General features: G+C 44.5%; 2 protein-coding genes across 2 annotated transcripts in view; one reads left to right on the top strand and one right to left on the bottom strand.

The window, feature by feature from the left end:
• The window catches only part of LOC129334623 (stimulated by retinoic acid gene 6 protein-like), a 94230-nt gene that overhangs the window by 51419 nt on the left and 17293 nt on the right, over nucleotides 1-25518 (top strand). The window contains exons 7-10 of the mRNA XM_054986840.1: nucleotides 10961-11089; nucleotides 22310-22380; nucleotides 23010-23121; nucleotides 24545-24698. Coding sequence (XP_054842815.1) covers nucleotides 10961-11089; nucleotides 22310-22380; nucleotides 23010-23121; nucleotides 24545-24698 — 466 coding nt within the window. The remainder of the gene's footprint in view (nucleotides 1-10960; nucleotides 11090-22309; nucleotides 22381-23009; nucleotides 23122-24544; nucleotides 24699-25518) is intronic.
• LOC129334624 (actin-like protein 7A) lies at nucleotides 358-1564 on the bottom strand. Its single transcript, XM_054986841.1, is given in 2 exon segments — nucleotides 358-1471; nucleotides 1473-1564. Coding segments are annotated over 2 exon segments (1206 nt in total).

Here is a 25518-nt window from a genome sequence, read left to right as displayed (position 1 = left end):
CTGGTGAGCTCCACTGGCAGTTTTCAAGAAGAGGCTGGATGAATATTTGTCAGAGATGCTTTAGGCTCATCCTGCATTGGGCAGAGGGTTGGACTAGGAGGTCTGTATGGCCCCTTCCAACTCTGTGATTCTGTGAGAATTTGTCAGGAAGGGCTTATGTGTGCAAATCTGTGGCATCTTTTGATTGCCAGTTGTATCAAGCAATAGAAAACAATTAAGTGCTGTGTGTTAACTCAGCCTTTAATATAAGAAAGATAAACAGCAATGAAATTCTGGTGGTTAAAAGAACACGGGAGACTTCTTCAAGCGACGTGCCTCCTGCCCGGGGGAGCGTTGAGTCATCTGCTTGTTGGGTCCTCAGAAGCATTTCCTGTAGATGTAAAAAGGCCCCCGTTCCTCATATTCTTTTCTGTGAACCCAGAGCTGCTGGAAGGCCTTGAGGGATGCTAGGATGGAACCTCCCGTCCACACGGACGTTTTTCTTTCAGGGGAGGCTATCACAATGGGTTTGTCATTCGGGCATATCTTGGTAAGTTCTTTCTGGAAGCGGTCAGCGAAGCCTTTCGTTGTGGTGCAACCCCCACACAACAGGATGTTGCCCTTCAGGTTCCTTTTGAGGCTGGCGTCACACTTGTTGAGGCTTGTCATGGTCAGGAGCGGAAGCCCCAGCTGCTGACAGTTGATCAGGGATGGCTTGAAGAGCATTTCGGAACACATGAATCTCTCCCTGCCGATACGGATCACTTGCCCGTCAGGAAGCTCGTATTCGATCGCGTGTTTCCCAAGAGGTGCAATGGAGTCCTGTTGAAAGTCCAGGGAAGTGAAGCAACAGTTCTCCTTGATGTCTTCCAGGATCCTCCAGTCTTTCTCTGTGAACAGTTTCACAGACTCATTTAAGAGTTTCATGAGGTATTGGGTGACATCTGACCCCGCGTAGTCTACTCTTTCAGTAATGCTTGGCAAAGTGTAGCCTTCGTAGATGGGAACGACGTAAGAAACACCATGGCCACTTTCCACAACAAGACCGGATGTCTTTCCGTAGGAGTACATTGACAATCTCGACTGGTAGGCGATGTGCATGGCAGGGGTGCAGAACGTCTCAAAGAGCATCTCCGCGTATTTTTCTCTGTTGGTGGTGGGGCTCAGGGGAGGATCTGACACCAGGACAGCATGTTCCTCGGGCCGAATCTTCATCTTCTTGTGGAAAATATACTCCCATATGTCCTGAATGGTGTCCCAGTCCACTATTATTCCATGTCTCAAAGGGTTGACAAGTTTCAGGGCTATTCCGGCATCCTGAAGTTCTTTGCCAACAAATGTTTCTTTCCTGTTGTCTCCTGTTTTCGCAGTCTCCTGGAAATGCTTACCCACGGTTGATGAGATCACGTGGGCCGGCTTCTGCTCTCCAGCAAACCCACATTTGCAGGACCCAGTCCCGATATCTATGACAACAGCTCTGGTCTTTTTCACGATCATACTTTTCTTTGGGCCTGGAGCGAGGCTTCACTATCGATCCTTTCTTTACTGGCATAGAACCAGAACTGGCTCTCCCTCGGTTCAGCATTCTCTTTCCCAGCTCTCTTGTGTTCTCATTCTCTGTCTGGTTGCCATGTCAAACGGCACGTAGGGTTTTATAACCTTGATGATGCAGGCATTGTGCATTATGACATCACCAGCATGCTTGCTTGTGAACTGAAGGAGGAAAGAGCCATAAATCACATCTATGTAGAAAAACCGAGTTACCTGTGCTCAAGTCACAGATTTTGGGGTACTTTTGGACATGTCCTAAGTGGTCTTAAATGACACAAAGCAAGCAGATCTCTAGTACCGTAGGGATTACTTTTCTGGTCTGTTTTTAATATCTCTGGGATATCTTTAGGCATATAACTGCAGAAGTCTGTGCTCTCAGCCTTGCTGACAACATTTGCACACAACAGAAGGTTCAAAGGCCTTATTCAGCCTTTTAAGTGGTCCTCAATACATTATATTCCACACATTGCTACTTCCTTTGCACAAATTGTCAAATGTGTCATCAGGGCTTTGCAAGTGCCAGACTTTATCACTTGCCAGCAACCCCTACTGTATGCTGCAGAGTCTGATAACTTTCCAGCAAACCCACATTTGCAAGACCCGGTTCCGATATCTATGATCTGAGCTCTTTCACTGTCATCCTTCACAGAGACTCTCCCTCTTCTTAGAGCTTGATGACAGGCCTCAATTGGGCCAAGCTACAAGTGACAAATGACACTTGAACAACAAGTGAACAGACTCACGTGTATTCCTCCCTGTTCACTTGCCCTCCACTCGATCAGGTAGTGCCTCCTCAAGTGAACAGGGAGGAATACACATGAGTCTGTTCACTTGCCGTTCAAGTGTCATTTGTCACTTGTAGCTTGGCCCATTATCAGCCCTTTGTTTGCTGACAGAGAACAAGCACTCCCTCTCCTTGAGACTTCCTTTCCCTGTTCTCTTTTTTCCTCTTCGTCTGTCTGGTTGATGTGTCAAAAGGCAAGGATGCACACAAGCTTTTAAAACCTTGATGATGCAGGCATTGTGCAGTATGACATCACCAGGGCTCATTTCGAGGGGGAACGTGCAGGAATGCAGTTCTGGCAGTTCTCCAAAGAGGTCACATGTCAGGTGGCCCCACCCACCTGACTCTCGGCCATTTTGGGCCTGTTTCGGCCGGGATTGTGGCCGAAATAGCCTGGATTGGATTGGTGCCAGGTGGGGGAACCCTCCTCTGCCCAGCACTGACCCGATCTGGGCTGTTTCGGCCCCAAACCAGGCCCCAAAGGGCCCAAAATGGCTACTTTTGGTCATTTAGGGCCCCTTTTTGCCATTTTGAGCCCAATTTCGGCCCTGAATGGCCAGGATTGGGTCCAAAACAGCCAGGATAGGTGATGTCAGGGGGTGTGGCATATGCTAATTAGTTATGCTAATAAGTTATGCTAATGTGTTCCTCTAGCTCTTTTTCTACGAAATGACCCCTGGACATCACCATCATGCTTGCTCGTTAACTGAAGGAGGAAAGAGCCATAAAATCACATCTGTGTAGAAAGACATAGTTACCAGTGCTCAAAGCACAAATTGTTGGGTGGTTTTTAATGTGTCCTAAGTAGTCTTACAGTGCAATCCTGTGCATAATTACTCCAGTCTGGGCTGGTCAATTTAAATGGATTTAGACTGGAGCAGGGCTTTTTTCTGGGAAAAGAGGTGGTGGAACTAAGTGGGTTGCCCTTGGAGAATATGGTCACATGGCTGGTGGCCCCGCCCCCTGATCTCCAGACAGAGGGGAGTTTTGAATGCCATTCGCACTGCTCAGCGGCGCGGAGGGCATTCTAAACTCCCCTCTGTCTGGTGATTGGGGCGGGGCCACCGGCTACGTGACCATTTTCTTTTCTTTTTTTATTGAATGGGTTAAACATACATCTCATTAAAGTCTACAATTTCATTACCCTTTATGTTCATGTATATGCTCCCCCATCCTTTCCCCCTCCCCCTTTTCCCCCTTTTGACTTCCAACAGCACTAAAACGCCTTTATTTCTTATCATTACCTCTATTCATACTATAATCCCTATTACCAAAGGTAAAGTTCATACTCATTCTCCACAACTCTTAGTAATTCTCTAGAGTCCACAGTTGTCCTTTCACGTCCCATTTATCTTCCAGATAGTTTTTAAATTTCCTCCAGTCACTTAGAAATTTGTTTGGATTCTGCTCCCTCAATTTCCTTGTCATTTTGTCCATCTCCGCCGTATATAACAGCGTTTGGATCCATTCCTCCACTTCTGGTATGTCTTCTTGCTTCCAGTACTGTGCATACAATGTTCTTTCCGCTACAGTCATATAAAATAACAGTGTCCTGTCCCCCATATCGGCATTATTTCTATTTTCTTTCTGAACATACTTAATTCCTTTGTCGCCCAAATCATATCAATTCTTGAAAAAGACTGATGTCTTACAGAATAAAATGTAAAATCTTTTGTTTTAGGGTTCCAGTTTCTCCAAATGTCCTCCAAGTTTTCTTGTCCAACCAATTCAAAAAATGATCTTGGTAGCTTCCCAGCCTTTTTATACAGTAGTTTGGACTTCTTATCTAATTGTAAGTTAACACCATTAAAGTCCCCAGCCATTATAATTTGCTCATATGAGTATTGGTCCAGTTTCTGAATTAGTTCCTTGTAAAAGTTATCTTTAGCTCCATTTGGTGCGTGTACTCCTAAAACCAAAGTTTTCTTAAAATTCACAATAATTTCTACTGCCAAATATCTTCCCTCTTTATCTTTAAAAATTAATTTAGGGTCCAATTCTTGCTTTACACATATCACAACTCCTCTTTTCTTTTGCTTGGCAGATGCCCAAAATACTTGTCCTAATTGTCTATTTTTTAAAAATTTACAATCTTGTTCTTTAATATGAGTCTCTTGTAGACATACTATATTACAATTTTGCTTCTTAACCCAATGAAAAATTGTTTTACATTTTTGAGGTGAGTTCAGTCCGTTAACATTCCAAGATATTAATTTGTACTCCATGTTACTACTTTTTAAACACTCCTGGAAATTCTTTTTCGTTATTGATCAGAAACACCATCATCTCATGTTTAGACTTGGTCACTCTTTCTAATTGAAAACTCAAACTCAAACCCTCAGGTATTTCCCACCTATACCTGATAACTTTCTCAATTTTCCAGTTAAGTCTTGGTATTTTTTCCGCTCTTGCAAAAAAAAAATTTGGAAGCTCTTTCATAATTCTGACTCTGCCCCCTTCCATTTCCAGTGGATTTTGAAAATGTCTTCTTAATATTTCCTCCTTCATTCTTTTAGTTGTCAGTTGTACAATTATATCTCTAGGTAGGTTCTTCTGCTGTGCATAACTGGAGTTTACTCTGTAGACCAAATCCAAATTAACTTCAATTTCTTCTGGCTGTTTTTCTAAAAATTCTGCCAATATTGCAACCATTTGATCTTGTGCATTTTGCGTCATAGATTCCAGCACTCCTCTAAATCTTAACTGATTTTCCGTAATTTTGCATTCCATCACCGCCACACGTTCCTGTAGTGCTCTATTTTCCAACTTTAAGCTAGAGGTCTTCGGCTCCAGCTCCTGCACTGTTTGGTTTGTTGTCTGGAGCTCCGTTTTTACATCATCTATACTCTTAGCCAGCTCTATCACCTTTGCTTTTATTAGATCTTTTATGTTTTTAAACAAATTTTCCTCCATTCGTTGTATAGATTGGCCCAGCTCTTTGTTGCCATCCATCACTTTTTTTCCTAACGCTTCTATAGCAGTTTGCCATTCTTTCTCACCTTTCTTCATCGTGCCTGGGCTAGCTCTTGCGCCACCCCATGTATCCACTCTCTTTCTTAACTCCGTTTTTAATATCCACTTCTGATTCCTTTATTTTAAGGTCTTGTTTTGAAATTTACACTTTTACTTCAACTTCGTCTTTTTGACCTTACCAAAATGTTGGGCGCAATTTCTCTATAGTATAATGTCCTGTTTACTCCTTTTTCCCTTCTTAAAATGGCTAACTTCCGCTTCTTGCTGGTCTTTCAATTTCAGCCTCTCGCGTTGTTTTCTTTGTTTTGCTTCTGCGGTCTTTTCCACTTTCCACTGCTCCCACTTCCTTTTCAGGTTAGCTCCTCTCTAGGCAAAGATTCCTCTGTTCTCAATGTCCTTTATAATCTCGTGATGCTCAAGCTGGTTCTTCCTGTGTTTCCTCCCCTTTCTCACAGCCGTTATCTCTTGCAAAACCACAGATATGTGTAAACAAAACTTATTTTTGTCTTTTAGCACTATATAGTTCCATCCAAATTTGCCAATTTTCTCAAGGTTGTTTTACTCCTTTACTCAGCTAGCCCTGTCTTTTCATTTTCCTTCTTGTATCTTTTTCTTCCTCTATTAAGTCCGGAAAAAGTGATAGTAATCTTTACCTTTTCTTGTTACTTCTGGGTTGTTCGTGCTGTTTCTTCCGTTTATAGAGGGTCAAATTCAGTACAGAAACTTGGGTTCTGGTGATCTTATGCCGTAATTCAGCTCCAAAGAGCTCTGGAGAGATCTTAGCTCACCCTTCTCAGAGGGGACCTCAAGGCAATGGGGAAAATCCTTTATTCAGAACGCCCCCCCCCCCCCCGCCGCCGAGATCACACACTCTCAGGGTCGTGTAGCGTTCTAGACCCTCTCCTACCTGGAGAGGGGTGGCAGCAGGCGATCTATGCACCTGGCCTGCCAAAACAGATGCTCTTGCTTGCCCAGCTCCCCGGGCAACATCAGGTCGCCATCAGCCCAAACCGGAAGTCCGGCCACATGACCATTTTCAAGAGGTGCCGGAACTCCGTTCCACCGCATTCCATCTGAAAAAAAGCCCTGGTGACAGGTGATAGTTCAACAGAGGGAAGCCCTTTGACTGTAATGTGCTAACTACCTGACAGGTTTCTTTTACACATTTACTCAGCTGCAAGGAGGCTTTGGGACTTCTGCTCACTTCTTGGCAGGAGTTCCTCTTCCTAAGGCCGATCCTCTGGGGTCTTGTGACACCTTCACCCCAGGAATATTCACCAGCAAGAAGCAAAGAAAACCTACACAGTCTTGCAGTAAAAAGCCATGCCTACAAGCTTGAAGCCACGTTGCAGGGTAAGCATCGGCTGGATGTCAGGCTCCTTACGCATCCTGGCAGCACCTTCTTGGCAGAGCCAGCATCAACGCGGGGTGGAATGTGAACCTCTGGAGAAACAGATCTGGCTTCTCAGGCATCAAACTGTACTATTATTTCTTCCCTTCTCCATACGAATTGACCGAAGGGTGCCCCTGAGAATGTACAGAGGGCCTCACTGGCTAGCACCTGCCATCAGTCCCAAGGCATTCAAGAGCCAGGGCAAAACTATCAGGATGGCTTAAGTCTTTTAAGAAATCATTCAGTACGACCCTGATGGATCGCGGGCGCTGAACTGGACTCGTTCCACAATACCAAGGAAAAAAGTAAAGGGACTCGGGTACTCCCCCCCCCCCCCGCTAATGAGACAGGCATCACCCTCCCCAGCGGAGAACCAGCCTTGGCACCTCCCACTCCAAGCAGCTCACCAGCAGCCGCCCCCGCGCAACAGTGGGGTGCCAAGCAATCAACTAGCCTGGCTTGCAGCAGCCCATGCATTCCACACCTCCTGCGGGGTGGGCACGCAGAAGTAGAGGCTGAGGCTCCGCAGGGCTCACAGCTGAGTGAGGGTGTTTACACACAGTGCAGTGTGTCCAGGTGCCTGCTTCCCTGGCAGAGGCAGGCCGGCCAGCCGGATGGCCGGCCATCTCCACTCCTCCACCTCTCTGTCCTCCCCTTGCCACCTCGCGTGGCCCTGTGCTTTCTCCGCATGCCCAGGGAAGCAACCAAGAGGGGGGAAACACTACAGTGGAGGGCTTGGGATGGCAGCGGTGGCTCTCCATCCCTGGTGCGCTCATGAGGCAGAGAAGGTGGGTGAGGCTGGCACCCAAGGCGGTGGTGCAAAGTGTCTCAACAGGCTGTGGCTGCCAGGTTGCGACAGGGGCCAGGTGAGGGGAACCTCCTCCTCCACCACTTGCCTCACCTTCCCCCCACGCTCTTTGCCGTCCATGGCTCTGCAACGGACATGATGTCTGCGCAGCGCAGCCAAGCCTCTCCATAGCATCCCTTCCCTTCATGACTGGGCTCAACGCTCAGCCCCATGGAGATGCTGGCAGGCCAGGGGAGGAAAAGTGCAGGCATGGCTGCAGGAAGGAGGGAGTGACAGGGGGCAGAGCAGACTGAGGGCTGCCCCTGCAGCTGAGCTCCAAGCCGGGCCTCTCCAGTGGCAAGTTCGGCCACCAGCTCGCCCGCCTGCCTGGCCCTCCAGAGGCTTTTGTGTTGGGACTGGGTTCCTTCCAGCCTCCCCCTCCACCCACCAGCCCCACTCTTGCCTGGTGCAGCCCAGTCTCCTTACTTGCCAATTTCCTTGTACAATCACCTTGCTCTGAGGTACTTGCTGCCAGGCCCACACACAGCTCAGGGGCTTTCCTTGTGCACGGTACTGGCCCGGGGTTCTCCTGCTGTGCGGCCCAATTGGAACCTGGGGGGAACTGATCTCTGTCTCTGTCCGGGGCCGCTAGACACGTGAGTGTTTTCAAGAGCTGCTGGAATGTCATTCCACAGCGTTCCGGCTGAACACCGCCCCCCCCCGGACTGGAGTAACTGTGCATAGGAGTTCCCTATTAAATAACAAAACCAGCAAAGTCTCTAGTAGCTTAGTGATTACATTTCTGGACTGTTTTTAATATCTCTGGATTATCTTTGGACATATAACTGTGGAAGTCTCTGCTCTCAGCCTATCCCTATGTTCTCTTTCAGGAATGAGGCAATGTAAACATAATTTAATTTGCAGATGACCAGGGGTCATTTCATAGAAAAAGAGCTGGAGCTGGAGGAATTCATTAGCATAAGTCATTAGCATAACTCATTAGCACCGGAAATGTGTCATTGGCATAACTGATTTGCATTTGCCACACCCCCTGACATCACCTATCCTGGCTGTTTTGGACCCAATCCTGGCCATTCAGGGCCGAAATTGGGCTCAAAATGGCAAAAAGGGGCTGTAAATTGCCAAACAGGAGCCCCAAAAGGTCAGGATTGGGCTGCTGCTGAGCAGGAAGGTGATTCACCACCCGTCAGAGGCCCGATCTGGGCCGTTTCGGCCCCAATCCAGGATGAAACGGGCCCAAAATTGCCGAGTCAGGTGGGAGGGGCCACCTGACATGTGACCTCTTTGGGGAACTGCCGGAACTGCGTTCCTGTGCGTTCCCCCTTGAAATGAGCCCTGTAGATGATTAAAGGTTCAAAGGTCTCATTTGGCCCTGAAAGGGGTCCTCAGTATATTATATTCCACCCATAACTATGTCTTCCTCACAAGCTGTTGAATTTATCATCAAGGCTTCGAAAGTGGCAGACTTGGCAGTGACCATGTTTGCCACAGAACCAGATAACTAGCCAGAATTGTAAGAAGAAAAATCTGAATTTTCCCAGCTTAATAGAGGTCATATATAGGTGGAATTGACATTTCTTGCTACAAGTATGAGTGTAGTCTTCTGCTGGTTAATTACTTTAACCTAGTAATTCTTAACAGGGATCATCATATGGCTTCCGGGTCTGTCTTATTTGTTTACTTCATTTAATAGTCTGCCATATTCTCTCTGAGACTGAGGGTGAATTAGAATAGCTCAAAAACAATGCAATAAAACAGCATCATACATTCAAAAATGCCTTAACGGGAATATGAAATCAGAGAAAGTTTTAAAAAAGACAGTATAATATTAAAGAGCCCCGTGGCGCAGAGTGGTAAGCGGCAGTACTGCAGCCCAAGCTCTGCTCACAACCTGAGTTCGATCCTGGCGGAAGGCGGGTTCAGGTAGCCGGCTCAAGGTTGACTCAGCCTTTCCATCCTTCCAAGGTTGGTAAAATGAGTACGCAGTTTCCTGGGGGTAAAGTGTAGATGACTGGGGAAGGCAATGGCAAATCACCCCATAACAAAAAGTCTGCCAAGAAAACGTCATGATGTGACATCCCCTCATGGGCCAGTAATGACTCGGTGCTTTACCTTTTATGGAGTAAAATAATAAAACTACTAAACATTGAGAAATGCAGAGTCATGCCTTAGCAATGGATGGGGAACCTGAGTTAGGGACCATAGACTTCACCACGATGTTGCTTTATGTACTACCCATTTACTTTAAATATGTGCTCCTATGTGCTATCTGTGCTTCATGTGGTCTGATGTTAGCCCTAGAATTGCTTATGTTCTGTTTCGGCATTTCTTCAACTGAGGTCGGTAAAATGAGTACCCAGTTTCCTGGGAGGTAGAGTGTAGATGACTGGGGAAGGCAATGGCAAACCACCCCGTAACAAAGTCTGCCAAGAAAACGTCGTGATGTGACGTCCCCCCATGGGTCAGTAATGACTCAGCGCTTGCACAGGGGACTGCCTTTACCTTTACCTTTTAATACCATCATGCTTCAAAGCAGCAGCACAAAAATTGGCGACCAACATAAAAACAATGGCAACTGGACCCTTGTTGAAGTAGCTCTACTGAGATGTTCTGATTCTATTCACATCATTATTTTGAGTTCACCATTTGTGAACAATTGTGGAAAGCCTTTAGCTCTATTTTTAGTTTTATTAATCCTACAGGTTAATGAATGTGTTATGTTTGTTTATTGGAATTTATTATATCTGTACTTAAATTAAAATAAAAAAACCCAAAACAATTGTGTAAAGCCAATCTGGGTTGAAGAGCAACAACATGCAATGAGTACAGTACACCACAGAGCGGAGGACAATCTAAACTCCCCTCTGTCTGGAGATCAGGGGGCGGGGCCACCAGCCATGTGACCATTTTCAAGAGGTTCCGGAACTCGGTTCCACCATGTTCCAGTGGGTTGTAAGGATAAAATAGAGGAGAGAAGAACAATATAAGCTGCTTTCGATCTCCCTTGGGAAGAAAGGTAGAGCATAAATGAAGTACATAAATAAGTAAATAAATAAGTTCTATCTTTGAAATCTGTTAGTAGCAGGCAATATCCTTGGTTGTAATTATAGAGGTTCGCTGCCTATGAACAGGGGTATTGAGAGCCACTACAGGCTCCCAAACAAAGATAACCTGTGAGTTCTACCACCAATACCTAGTCACAACCCAGGCATCATGTGAAAACCTGGTTTACTTGGCTCTGTGCGCCCCTTGAGTCATAAGGATTACCAGAATTTTGTCCCTTTGGTTTCTGTCTATGTTACTTTCCTCTTTGAATCACACAAGCAATTACAAATGCATTCTTGTGGGACAGGGTATTTGATTTCCAGGAGGATGAACTGCAGTGGTTCCTATTTATTAAGCAAGCAGGGTTTGCAAGGTATAAGGGAGGAAGACATACAGATAACTAAGTCAATCTGCTTTCTGTGTACAGTATTTGCAAGAGTATGGAAAAGTAATTACGTTCCTGCCGTCGATCCTGTGTCAGCTTTTCCTGCTAGGCCGATTTTTTCACATCTTGGTGAAATCATTACACATCCACGGTGGGCAGGCTCTTCTAAATGTGAGTATTTTGAGGAAATAATCTGTTCCCATTTTTTTCCTTATTCTTATTTTCTTGAAATTGCTTTCCTTGGATATCAGCAGGGCCTTTTTTTCCAGCTGGAACACGGTGGAACGGAGTTCTAGAACCTCTTGAAAATGGTCACATGGCCTGTGGCCCCGCCCCCTGATCTCCAGACAGAGGGGAGTTGAGATGGCCCTCCGCGCCGCTGAGCGGCGCGGAGGGCCATCTCAACTCCCCTCTGTCTGGAGATCAGGGGACGGGGCCACCAGCCCATGTGACCATTTTCTCCGAGGGCCACCCACTGAGTTCCACCACCTCTTTCCCAAGGAAAAAAAAGCCCTTGATATCAGTATTCTGTTCCTTTTCTGTACATGGCAAATGTTTTCTGATTTCATTCCCCTTGTTCTTAGATCACGGTTTTGAAAAATAAATCTGAAAAACTTAAAACAGAGCCCATATATAGAAACATCTCCCTTTGGCACTTCTCTGCAGCCTCTAGAAACTGAGCAACAAAATCAGTGATTCTAAGTTTCAGAGATGGACCCGGATGCTTCTAATTAATCCATGTGAATGAAGCTGGCAAACCGATGGTCAAACTAATGATCCCCAAAAAGACAGTGAGGTAGTTTGCGAAATAACACTCTCAGTGCAGTCCTAAACAGGGTCATACACGTCTTTGACTCAAAACTAAAAACTACAGACTGTGCTTTATTTTATTTTTTACCTGAATAAAGAGAGCCAATCTACAGCTTTTCATAAAATTAAAACATAAATATAAACATAAAAAATAAAACATAAATAAAGCTTATGCTTTATTTGGACTTTGGATTTTAAAATATAATTCGGACGCTGACCGTAAAACTGTCTTGTTTAATTTTGTGTTTACAAGAGTCCGAGGACTTTAATTGGGCAAAGATTTCAATATGAAGATTGTTTGCCTTTTTATCTTATATCTTAATTGACTTTTAAATTGATGTTTAGATATATCCAGGAACTTTGCCAGAATTTGGATACTATCTTCTTTTTTGTTTTCTCTGCTGTGTTGTTTTTTTAAGAAGAAATGAGACAATATAATGGGCACTAAATAGTTTGACTTACTGGACTAACTCATAATAAACCTGCTCTGTTTTCAGATTACAAAAGTATCTATTTCAAGTCATTTTATTATTGATTGAACTATATTATACAAGGAAGAACTTAAAGTTATAAAGCTAATAAGCTGATTCCTTACAAATATATTATTGGGCTTTCTGGAATGGGTTTTCTCTGTCTTTTTCTTTTTTAAAAAAAATCACTGAAAACAAAAATAAGAACATTGGAAATTTACAAACTGAATCCTGTTGCCACCTGCAGGTTGGAATTGAATTACCACATTCCAACTTTGTAAAATTCATAAATAGAGCTCTACAACCACCTGCTGGTTTGAAGAAAGAACTGTTTTTTAATATTTAATATTCAACAGGGATTCCCCCTATCTTTTGTGGGTTTTTTTATCCATTTGTGGTTTAGAGAATGAACTGGATTGAAAAATGAATTGGCATTCAATACCTTAGAATCTTTACTTCATTTTTTTCTCAGTCTATTTGCTGGATACTGGTCTGGTTTTAAAATGGAGATAAAATATAAACTGCCACATGTGATTTACTGCTATAGTTTGAACAGCTAATTCTGATACCTATATGGAATATGTTTTTATTAATTATTATAAATTAGCAATAACTATAAAGTATTATCTATATAATATTTTAGCCTAAGATTTAGACTATTAATCCACTCACCTGGTAATTTTGTCATATGAATGTTGGATATATTGAATGCTGAATATTAAAGATTGAACATATAAGTATAGCATTATAAATATATTGTTCAGGAGATGAAAGAGATCAGCTAAACTGAAGAAAATGGCCAAAGGCACCAGAAAAGCAAAGACTGAACTCTCCTCAGAGGACAACTTCGATATATTAGTGGAGAAAGTAATTCCCCCCGTGTCATGACAGTTCCAAGCTTTATCTATTGAATTGGATCAGAAGACACAGGAGAAGATTGAAGAAATACATCAAGAAAACAAAATATTACTGACCCAACTACAGAAGACAGATCAGAAGACACAAGAAACTCTTTCTGGATTTAGGGAAGACATAATAAACAAGATATTCAAGAAACAACTCAGAAGGACACAGGAACAAATTCAATTAACACAAGATCTACATGCAAGTGCCTTGATAGAAGCAAATCAGACACTAGAAATTTTGGAAGCAAAATTCAGGAGCAACAATTTGAGATTTCAAGGGATTGCAGAAACACTTGGGGACTTGGACTTAGAAAACAGATTTTGAAAGTTAATACAAAATTATTAGAAAGTGCAAGGGGACTTCCCAGAGATTGAGCAATTTTTTAGAATCATGTCATGGGCCAGCCTGGGCTCAGTGATAGCGAGGACTCCTCAGGAGTAGAGGAACCCCCGTGTAGCCAGCCAGGACTCAGAAGAAGAGGAGCTGCCGGCTGATCACAGTTCACGACAAGCAGCTGGGGCAGGGTCATGCCCACTAGCACTGACACAGCAGGTAATCAGAGTTCACAGCCAGCAGCTGGCACCTCACAGCCCTGAGATAACAGGTGAAGTTTAGTCTGTCATTTCCAATCCTCCAGGATCACCTGCATCCTTTGAACGCTGCAGATGAAGAAGAAGGGTGGAGCTGCAGGAGAGATGATGCAGTGCACATCTCTTGACCCGATGACAGCAGTGAGTAGCTTTAGGGTTGTGCCCAAGCATCTAGCTGCTAACACGACCCATAAAGCACAGGTTGTAAAATCGGTCATAAGGGACTGTTGGGCGTGGAAACAACATATCAGAATCCTGCTACTGCTGTAACCACTTCGTCTTGCCTTGTTTCTGTGGCCTTTGGACCCTGCCCTGACTCTGCCTGCATCCTGCCCCTGAACTTGCCATTAACTGACCTTTGGCCCTCCTGACTTTGCTACTTGGACTGCCCTCTGCCTGGACCGTAGACAACTCTTGACTTGACACTGGCCTTGGCATGGACTTTGACCACGCTACTGGACTAGCCCACAACAAATCAATTCTAAGTACGCAAGTCAGAACAAAGTGCTTCACGATATATTGGTCACTTTTACTCATTAAAAAAATTGACGGACACAATTTTATTACAACACAGAAAGGAACCACTAAAAATGAAGGAAAAGAAATACAAATATTTCAAGACCTGCCATCAAATATAATAAAGAAACAAAAAGAATTTGGAAATTTGAAGCAAATGCTGCAGCAAAGACAAATAAGATATCAATGGAAAATTCCCTTTGCCCTAGAAATATTCTTGGGACAGGGCAAGAAGGCAATAACAACAGGGCCGTTTCCAGACGGCTTACCGGCCCCCGGAACGTCGCGCCACGTTGCGGGGAAAACGCGAAATATCGCATTTTCTCGTGCGAGTTTTGCACGACGTCATGTGACGTCGCGCAAAACTCACGCGAGAAAACGCGATATTTCGCGTTTTCCCCGCAACGTGGCGCGACGTTCCGGGGGCCGGTAAGCCATCTGGAAACGGCCCAGGTGGAGCAGCAGAAGCACTTCTACGAGACTTGGAAATGGAGAACAGTGATCAAGGTGCAAGCTCAGAAGACACAGGCTCATCAACCAGAGATAAAAAAAGGAGTGAGAAAGGGGGGGAAAGTGAGGGGGAAAAAAATGAATGGAATTAAAATAATTTCAGTGAACTTGAGTGATTTAAACTCGCCTTATAAAAGATCAAGAAGTTTCAATCAATTGGGGATCATTGTACGTATTTAAGAGACCCACAATTTAAAAGATCAAGAATACCTATTAAGTTGTAAAAAAATTGGGCAAGGTTTATACAGCATCATTGCAGTTGAAGAAAAAAAGTGTGACAACTTCTATTAACAACCAGAGTTTGAAAGTTCTTGAAAAACTCAAAAGGTAGTAATGGAACATATCTGATGCTAAAGACCAAACTACCAGAAGGACAAGTGTGCACACTGATGTCAATATGTGCACCTAATAACTCTAAAAAGGAATTTTTTGAAGAGTAATATAAAGTACTATTAGATTTTCAGGAAGGGGAAATTTTAATTTTTGGCGATATGAATGGGATGCTAGACTTCTGAACTGTGTATTCAAGTATTCTTGGAACTTGAAGATATCTGGAGAGTATTGCACCCAAGAGAAAGAGACTATACATATTTTTTGGACAGTCATCAAACGTATTCCAGAATAGATACGTGTTGGGTATCTAAAACTTAATTACCAAAGTTGAGAAAGCAGAGTTTCTTCTGAGGACTTTAGCTGATCATAATCTGGTAGAGTTAATCTGGCAGGATGGGAGTAAGAAAGAAAGAAAAGATGGAGGGTGAACGATACTCTGCTGTTACAGGATGAAGTTGTACAAAAATATAAGAAAAAATTGATGGAATATTTCAAGCTGAATAGCGCAGTTAATGTTAATTCAACAATAGTATGGGAAGCTAGAAAATCTTATATAGGAGGAACTCTAGTGGCTATAGCTGCATGAAAGAAAAAAGAAAAACAAAGAATTTAATTCAAAATTTGAATATATTGGAACAAAAACAAGACTACTGGTGATAAGAGAAAATGGAAGTAAATGAAGCAATAAAAAAAGTTAGGTTTATTGGAAGTAGAAGAAGTGTAGAAAAATTAAAATACTTAAAGGCATTTTGAAGCAGCAAACAAACCTGGAAGATATTTGGCGTATTGTTTAAGATAGGAGAAAGGAAAAAGAAGAATGCCTAGAATTAAGAAAGGAAATCAAGTAGTCTATGCAGAACAAGAAATGAAGGAGCAAATTTAAAAAAAAATTATTTTCAAATCTTTATAAAGAAGGATTTATAAATGGAGATGGAGAAATATTTATCTGAAGTACCAATCAAAGAATTTACATTGGAACATAGAAGAATTTTGACAGCTCAATCCTATGTCCTGAGGCAGCGTGGTCGCTCATGCACCGCTGTAAATAGGGAGCCATTCCACGGCTGCCTGTGGACTTTTGTAGGAGAGTCCTGCCGGCGGCACCTGAGCGCAACAAGACAAGGTGCGGCTGCAGCCAGGAGTGCCCGCCCGCCGTTCCCCTGACAACCCTGCTCACATCAGCCAATGGCCACACCCCTCCTGACCTCCAGGCGAGGAAAAGGCAGCGCCGCAGCCAATGGGGAGGCCGTGATCCCTGCTGACACCAATGGGCCCCCGTCAGAGAGCAGGCATCCCTGCCAGGGAGGGGGGAAGAGGTGACAGTGAAGGTCCAGATTGAACACCCACCTTCTCGCCCATTCAGCCCCCATTTCTGATGAGGGCCAGGCCAGTGGCTGCAGCTTGGTGTGCCTGCAAATACCTGCCGCTGCCACCACAAAAAACAGGTTCTCCCTCCCTGAAATGTAGGGCTAGATAGTAGAGAACTGATCTCTGTTGCCTGGAGATCAGTTGTAATTATGGGAGATCTCCAGCTACCACCTGGAGACTGGCAACCCTAAGTAGTCCCCCAGGTTCCAGAGAAGCAGGTGGGGGGAGGCGGGGTCTTCAATGAGTGACAGGAACGCCCATTTGGAAGTGAGGGGAATGAAAAGCGCCCACAAACCTGCTGCGGCACCACTTGAACACATCACTGCATCTCTACAATGCGAGAACGCAGGTTAGACCGCGACAGCCATGCCTCAGTACTGGGGAGATGCCCTTCCCCAGCGTGGACTGACAGGCCCTCCCCACGCCAGATTGCCCAAGTTCATCCCTGCTTCCACAAAGACATCCCCCACCCCCTGGCAGCGACTTCCCATGTGCAGTGACTGTCTTCCTGGCTTATCGGATACCAGCAGCTCGGACTATCAGAGAATGGCAGTCCTCAGTACCCCCCCGCCCCCCGCAGACATTCATGGGCTACAGTTTAATTCCCACCCCACTGCCTGAAGTTTCATTGGGGGGGAAAGGGGGCAGGGAGGCTGGATGGGGCACCACTTGATACGTTTGCAGGGATGTGTAAGAGGACATGTGTGACAGGGAGTTGAGAGAGGGGCTAATGGTAATGTCAGTCAGGCATGCAAGCACAGAAATTTGTTGTTTTTCAACTCGTTTTATTAAACTGGAAAAAGTGCCATTGTTTCTAGGCTGGAAAGGGATCCAAGGCATTTCACGCAGCCTGCGTTCTGCGCTCCCAGGGGCAAGGCGGAGATGTGGACTGCCTTGAGATATTGCTTCCCAGGCTGGATCTGGATGACACTTGCAGAGGATTACAGGGGTGGGGGGAGGAAGCAGACATGCTTGGTTGGTTATCTCCTAGATGGATCACGACGTGCCTGCAAGAGACATGGGCTTTGCCTCGGTCCATGGCCAAGGCAAAGCCCACACTCCAACATCTGAGAAGATGCACATAGTAGAGAACGGCGGCAGCTAGTGACCAGCTGATGCAAGACCCTCTGGCGAGGATGCGCTCTGCCTTGGGGTGATTTTACCTTTAAGGGAGGAAGTTGACAGGTAGTTACAAACACCTGGTCAAGAGTAGTTTTCTTGGCAACTGCCTTTGGGGCAGACAGGGGCTGCTGCCACCGTCCACTCCCCTGCCAAGTCTCACCAGAAGAGGATAGCGGTCAGGCGAGTTCAGGTGATGGGGCAGCGAGCACAAATCAATGAGCTAGATTAGCACCGCCCCATCTCCTTCTTACTAGCAAGTGCTTCCTCGCTTCTTACTGAGATGGAACTTCAGAGTCAGATAACCTGCAAGGAAACTTGAGTGGTTATTGTTAGCCAGACATTCTGGACTTTGCCCTTCTTCCCTTGCGCAAGTGCAAAGTTCACTGTTTTCTTGCCAAGTCCCTAAAGTGCCTGAGGTCGGGCAGCGTGGCCAGCTGCTTTGTAGGGTGCATCTGCAGGTGATTGGGTACGAGGAGGGGGCTCATTCATGCCGGAAGCGCATGCGGATTGGCCGCCATGATAGTTCCCATCCTATACTCCTTCAGGCCATGGGGGCAGGGCTAGGCACTCAGAGAGGGGGCTGAGTTTTCCCCGTTCAATGGGCGCCTATGGGCTATGCCTTGTTTTTTTGTGGTGTAACTTTTGCGCTGCTGTGGGTGTTCCTGCTTCTGGAAGGGCTTAGGGAGCAAACTAACTCTGGCCCCGCCTTCTGCCCCACCTCCTGTTGTGCCGACGCGGGGCCCTATGCTGCTTCTCCACCTCCGTCCGGCCGCCTCTCGCTCCCAGGTGCGGCGGCCCAGCAGCGGTGGTACACCTTGTGCCGCCGCTGACAGAAGGGCATTTATGCCCACATAGGAGCCAGTTCCACCGGCGTGAGCATTTCTGCTGCAATTTTCACATAATTATAATCTGTTGAATGCAGATTATAAATTTTTCACAACAATAATGGCAGAGAGGCTAAGAAAATGTATTCCAGATGGGTTAATATATGAAGATCAAACAGGATTTGTCCCTAAGAGATATATGAGAAATAATATCAGACATTTAATTGATGCAGTTGAATATTCAAGGAGAAAAAGCGGCACATATGTTTTTGGATGCAGAGAAAGCATTTGATAATGTGTCCTAGAAATTTATGATGAAAACACTACAGAATACGAACTGTGGGAATGAGTTTTTAAATTGGATGTAAAGCATCTATACTGATCAGCAAGCAGCAAAAGGAACTTAACGTGGATGCTCGATATACCCATTATTATTTATTATTGCTTTAGAAGTAATTGGCAGTGAAAATCAGGCAAGATGCCAGAATCGTTGGAATAAAAGAAGGCAAAGAAGAATATAAAATGAAAAGCTATGCCAACGATGTAGTTATATCAGTGAGAAACTGAATGACTCCTTAAAATCTGAAATAGAATAAATAGCAGGATTTGGATTATATTCTGGATATATTACAAGATGAAAAAGTCATGGTGGATTGGCGGTGCCAAATATCAAATTGTACCACCAAGCACCAGCATTAGTTTGTATAACAGATTGGATTATAAATCTGAACAGAAGACATATAACATTGGAGACAATTGATACCAAGAAAGGAATTCATAATTACTAATAGGTCAAGAAATCACTGAAGACTATTGAAAGACAAGAGAGCGCCCATGTTTTGAGAATATGGTTTCAATGCAGAAGCAGACCAAGTTTGCCAACTTCACCAATGACATTACCGATAAACGCCTACTATGATACGACTACAAGAAATAGAACGGATCATATAAATTATGAATATATAATGGACAAATGGAAAAATAAAAACATCGCAAGAAATTCAAGCTCAAGGGAAAAGGTCTCGTGGTTGATGTACCATCAAGTGGTGTCCAAATTTAAATTGCAACTATCCAAAGAAGGTGGTCGACTAAGAGAAATAACAGTGTTTGAAGAACTAATCAGCGGTGATCCAAAACAATTGTTAGGAAAAGTATATAAAATCTTGTTGCAGTATGAAACAGAATCAAAGCAACTGTATGATGAAATGGATGCAAAACTTTGAAGAAAATCTCTCTATGAGCCAATAGGAATCTTTATGGACTAAATAAATTAAATTTACGGATTGTCAAATGTTAAGGGAGAATTGGTATAAAATGTTTTTCAGATGGTATATTACTCCTAAGGAAATTGCAAAGGCCAATAAGACTATAGTGCAAGGTGCTGGAAATGTCAGCGTACGGATGCAACATGACCTGAGCCCTGAGCCTGGTGACGCAGGGAGGGCGGAATATAAATCGAATATAAATAAAAATAAATAAATAAATGCAGTGGACATGCAAGGAAGTGAGAAGATATTAGATATAAATACATGAAGAGATGCAAAAGATATTAAAACTCTGTTTTGCGCTAGACCTGCAAAATAGGTTATTAAATATTTTACCAAGTCATGTTGTAAAAGAACACATTGAACTCTTTAACTATATGGTGATGGTGGTGAGATTGGTATATGCAACAAAAGAGAAGGCGGAAATTTGTCCAGACATGACTGAATGGATGAATAAATTGTATGTTTACATGATAATGGCTACATTACATCTTATATGCATAATAGACCAATTTCAAAATTTCTGAAGAACTGGAAAGTGTTTTTTTACTTTTGTAGCTGAAAGATAAGTTGTTTCTTAGTATGCTGAATATAAAATGGTGAGTATAGTGTATTTTAACATAAATAAGTGAAGGGACAGGGAGGAGAAATGTTATGTAGTTTTAATAATCTGCTATATAGTCTGTTTTTAATACTATGTTCACTCTTTAATGTTACTTTTTGTTATATTATGTAGCGTTAATACTTTGTTACATGTTTTGTTTTGATATTATGTTTACTGTCTAATGTTACTTTCTGTTATATAGTCTGCTTTTGATATTTTTTCTACAGTCCAACACTATTTTGTTTTAAGAAAATAATTTTTAAAATGCTCTCAAAAACACAGCAGGCTTAGTGGAATATAATTCTGCTTAGTATTGCACTGTTAGTGTTTTAAGAGTCAAGCACAGCCCCTTACTTGCTTATTTTTTAACTTCTTGTAATGAAAGTTAATGACTTTAATGACAAAATTGAGCAATTCAAATATGGTGTTAAACGAATTGACAATTCTTCCTCCTCCTCCCCTACCATTTCCGCTTCCAAAATGTCACATCAGCCTTTCAGCCACCCTTGCAGAGTCTAGGGGGGCCAGTGCCACCCCCCCCACCCCCCAGAAGGGATGGAGGAGCCCCACCGTTCGCCTCCAGGCCTTTGCTGACCGGTTGGTAGAGGGGAAAGGAGGGAGGAGGCAGGCTGGGAGCTCTGGAGCACGTGGCAAAATGTTGTGTGTGTGCTCTAGGGGCCTCCAGTTGAAACCTAAAGAAAAAAATGCTATGTTGGGACCTGCTCCCCACCTGCCACCCTCCCCGTCCCCCAGCCTCTATGTAAGGGGGGCTGGCAACCCTAGTAGAGTCCCTTAGGGGATGTCTTGGTTGTCGGTGCTTTCCAGTTTCCTCTCCATCTCGCCAGTCCTCAGAAGCTAAGCAGGGTCAGCCTTGGTTAGTAATTGGATAGAGCTGCAGAGGCACGGAATGGCAAACCACCTCTGTTAGTCCCTTGCCATGAAAACCTCACCCCACCAGGGGTCGCCATGTGTGCTATAATGACACTCTCCACCACACCCAATGGGTACAGGTGCCTGATAACTACACATTTTTGCCTCAGCACCATCAGCTTGTCAAATAAGTGACTTTAATTGGATCTAAAGGCATTTATACTTCCTGAAAAGCCACAGATGCTTCCTGTTTCTAGAACAAGGACCCGGGGACCTTGTTGATAGTTTTGGATCTGTGTTGGAAGAGGCAAGACTTTGATATATTCTTTCCAAAGTACACCGAGGCCCCAAAGCTCTATACAAAATATCCCCATGCTTATAAAAAGTCTGTGTAGTCAAGGTTCAAGTCCAGTAGCACCTTAAAGACACACAAGATTTCCAGAGTATAAACTTTTGAGAGTCAAAGCCCCCTTTGTCAAATCGTTGTTGACATCCATGGCTGTTCTTTATTCAGTTAGCTTTCCTTATTTTAAGGGCCATGACCCCTCAAAAACAGGCATTCCTGGCTTACTGCCAAAGCGCAGTTGCGTCTGGGCAGGGGTCATTTTGTAGAAAAAGAGCTGGAGGAACTCATTAGCATATCTCATTAGCATATGCCACGCCTCTTGCCATCAGCAGAAGTGTGTCATTAGTATAACTGATTTGCATATGCCACATTCCCTGAAATCACCTATTCTGGCTGTTTTGGACCCAATCCTGGCCATTCAGGGCTGAAATTGGGCCCAAAATGGTAAAAAGGGGCTGAAAATGGCTGAAAAGGGGCTGGAAATGGTCAGGATCAGGCCACTGATGAGTGGGAGAGTGATCCACCACCTGTCAGAGGCCCGAGCCAGGCTGTTTCAGGCCCAATCCAGGCCGAAACGGGTCCAAAATGGCCAAGAGTCAAGTGGGCAGGGCCACCTGACGTGACCTCTTTGAGGAACTGCTGGAACTGCATTCCTGTGCGTTCCCTTTCGAAATGAGCCCTGCGTCTGGGTGCAGATTGTGCCAGCTCTGTATTGTGTTTAAGGGCAGGGGACCAGCCATTCTTGAACTGGTTCCTGGACCAGCAGAAGCTGGTATGCTCTTTGTGTTTGCCTTGGTAATATCTGATGCATTCGACTGATGGCCCGGGGGCCATTCTTCTTTCTATTCCCCCTACAGGAGGAGACTTCTTTCCTGGAGGATCATCAAATGAAGTATGTCCAGCGACTGATGAAGAAGCCACCGCCACAGTGAGCGTCATTCTGTTTTTGGTAGAATTTTCCTTTTAAGCTGCAAAAAAAGCACATTGCATAATGCTTCATATTAGAACTCCAGATGACTACACCGGGGCTTTTTTTCAACTGGAACATGGTGGAACGGAGTTCCGGCACCTCTTGAAAATGGTCACATGGCCGGTGGCCCCGTCCCCTGATCTCCAGAGAGAGGGGAGTTGAGATTGCCCTACGCGCTGCGCTAAGCAGCACGTAGGGCAATCTCAACTCCCCTCTGTCTGGAGATCAGGGGGTGGGGCCACCGGCCATGTGACCATTTTCTCCAAGGGCAACCCACTGAGTTCCACCACCTCTTTTCCCAGAAAAAAGCCCGGGACTACACTATTCCTATAATGGGGAGGAAGCATCCAAATCATTGACCATAGAGCAAAGAGAGTAGTGGGCAAGGGAGTTATCGTTACTGGTTAATGATGGGCCAGTTCCACTTGCCTGCAAGATAGTGCCAAAGTAGAGTGGTAAAAGGCAACGCTACACTGGTACCTGTTAAAATACTTTTCTGTGGGCACTCTGGACTCACAGAGAAGTGGGGACAGCTTCCTTTTGTTATCACCGAGCTTGTTGTTCATATGTTTTATGTCTACTAACAGGCCGCCCCAGAAGTCCTGGATTCTGCGGAACTTGTATGAATGGGACCCTTATTTTCAGTTCCCAAGCCGAATGATCAGCACGGCAGTGGTTGTCCTCATGTGCCTTTATAAGGTGTGTGAAGGACCTCCATAGCATGTTTTTTCCCTAAGCAGAGAAATCGTTGTTCCTTGGCCATTTCCAGACGGCTTACCTGGCTCCGGAACGTTGCGCCATCTTGCAGGGAAAACGCGAAATATCGCGTTTTCTCGCGCGAGTTTTGCGCAACGTCGCATGACATCACGCAAAACTCGCGCGAGAAAACGCGATATTTCGCGTTTTCCCCGCAAGATGGCGCAATGTTCCGGAGCCAGGTAAGCCGTCTGGAAACGGCCCTTGTCTTGTAGGAACTGCGGAATCCAAAGCATTCTAATGAATGGCTTATTTGCCTGGGCTGAGAACAGGGCTGGCCTAGGCAGTCTATTGGGCGCTGGCATCGATGTTTCCTAGAGGCCAAGTTCAAGGGTTTGTATGGCACAGTGCATGTGTCAGGCTATGGATGACAGGATATGGTAGACAGATCCCTGGCCCATTGCACCAAGACACAGGTTCTTGGTTAAATGGCCTTTATTCAGAAATTTAGTCTTACCACATATATGTCCATTGAATTACTCAGAAGCAAGAAAGCGTCTTTGTAGTACACGCACCTTGTTAGGAATAGCAACTTGAAGCAAGTACAGACTTTAAATACCCACTTCCTCTTCCCCCTCCCATCTAGACTATAGATTAGAGTAGAAGAAGCAAGTGACAATAGTGCAGACATCCCAAGGCCACGTTGGTGAGCCTCCGAGAAGAATAGATAGTGCAGCTGTGTTCCCAGGCCTCTGGAGAAACGAAAGCTAACTTTAAAGCAATTGGAAGGTGCTATTAGGCCACAGCATTAGCAATGGTTCAATAGAGCAGTAACAATAATTCAGTACAGCAAACTGTGGCTCAGTACAGAGAGCCACGGAATGGCTGTAGGGGTCAGAGTTGACAGCATGCATCGTTGCCATTCTGTTTATAAACCAACTTAAAAGTGTTAACAATGCTTCATAAATGTATCAATAATCCTACTATGAACTTGTAACTAAGAGCGGAACCACAAGTGACAAAAGGCACAGGTTGGACACTTGTCAGCTTCCCTCAAGTTTCGATGGGAAATGTAGGGCGTCCTGGTCTCGCAGCTTGGCTCTCTGACTGCTGTCCAGTGGACTTTTCAACTGTCACTTGTCCAACATTCCGCCAAGCTGCCTACATTTCCCATCAAAACTTGAGGGAAGTTGACAAGTGTCCAACCTGTGCCTTTTGTCACTTGTGGTTCCGCTCTAAGATAGGTCACTTGAACATATGAAGATGCCTTGTAGTAGCTGAGTCAGACCATAGGTTGTCAAGATAGAGACTTAACTGCATCCTTAGCTCATGAAATTGACGCATGTGCGCAAGCACATGTTCGGTACTGTTCTTCTTTTTCGACATTCAAGTGCAACTTTGCTGTTCTTTTCCATTTGTCTTGCAGTATATTATATTTGAGGTCATTGCTTACGTGGCTATTTCAAGACTACTCAGAAATATGAAGTTGGCATTTGAGAACTCTTTTGCCCAGTTCAACGAATCAGAAGAACTGAGTTCACTATTTAATACAACCCAAGAATTTTTTGATGTTTTTGAAGGTACAGATGTGGGATTCTGAATCTAACTTAGAACATTTTTACATGAGTTATCGATTATTCCTTGATGTTGCAAGTGGTGTGGCTTTTTAGTTATATGTGACCATTAGAGGTACCTTCTGCCTTCAGGTAAAGATGCTTCTAATTAAATTAGCTGAAGCTTGCAGAGGTAAGAAACGTTTAGTGGTGTATTGTCGAAGGCTTTCACGGCCGGAGAATGATGGTTGTTGTGGGTTTTCCGGGCTGCATTGCCGTGGTCTTGGCATTATAGTTCCTGACGTTTCGCCAGCAGCTGTGGCTGGCATCTTCAGAGGTGTAGCACCAAAAGACAGAGATCTCTCAGCGTCACAGTGTGGAAAAGATGTTGGCAGGTCATTTGTATCTACTCAGGAGGGGTGGGGTTGAGCTGAGTCATCCTGTAAGAGTTTCCCAGGGTGTGGAATGCTAATGGCGGGAGGCTTCATTGTATCCTGAGGAGGTTCTTTTGCATATGGATTGGAGCTTGATGTGCTAATCTTCTCTGCAGGGCTATTGTTGAGTATAGAGTGTTTTGTTAGCCTGGTGTTTTTCAGAACTGGAAACCATGCTCTGTTCATTCTTAAGGTTTCTTCTTTCCTGTTGAAGTTTTGCTTATGCTTGTGAATTTCAATGGCTTCCCTGTGCAGTCTGACAAAGTAGTTGGAAGTGTTGTCCAGTATTTTGGTGTCCTGGAATAAGATACTGTGCCCTGTTTGAGTTAGGCTATGTTCAGCCACTGTTGATTTTTCCGGTTGTCCAAGTCTGCAGTGTCTTTCCTGTTCTTTTATTCTTGTCTGGATGCTAC

This window comes from Eublepharis macularius, chromosome 8 (genome assembly GCF_028583425.1).
Source record: "Eublepharis macularius isolate TG4126 chromosome 8, MPM_Emac_v1.0, whole genome shotgun sequence".
NCBI lineage: Eukaryota > Metazoa > Chordata > Lepidosauria > Squamata > Eublepharidae > Eublepharis > Eublepharis macularius.
The sequence above is the reverse complement of the archived record's forward strand: the minus strand, read 5'-3'. Positions and strand labels throughout refer to the sequence as shown.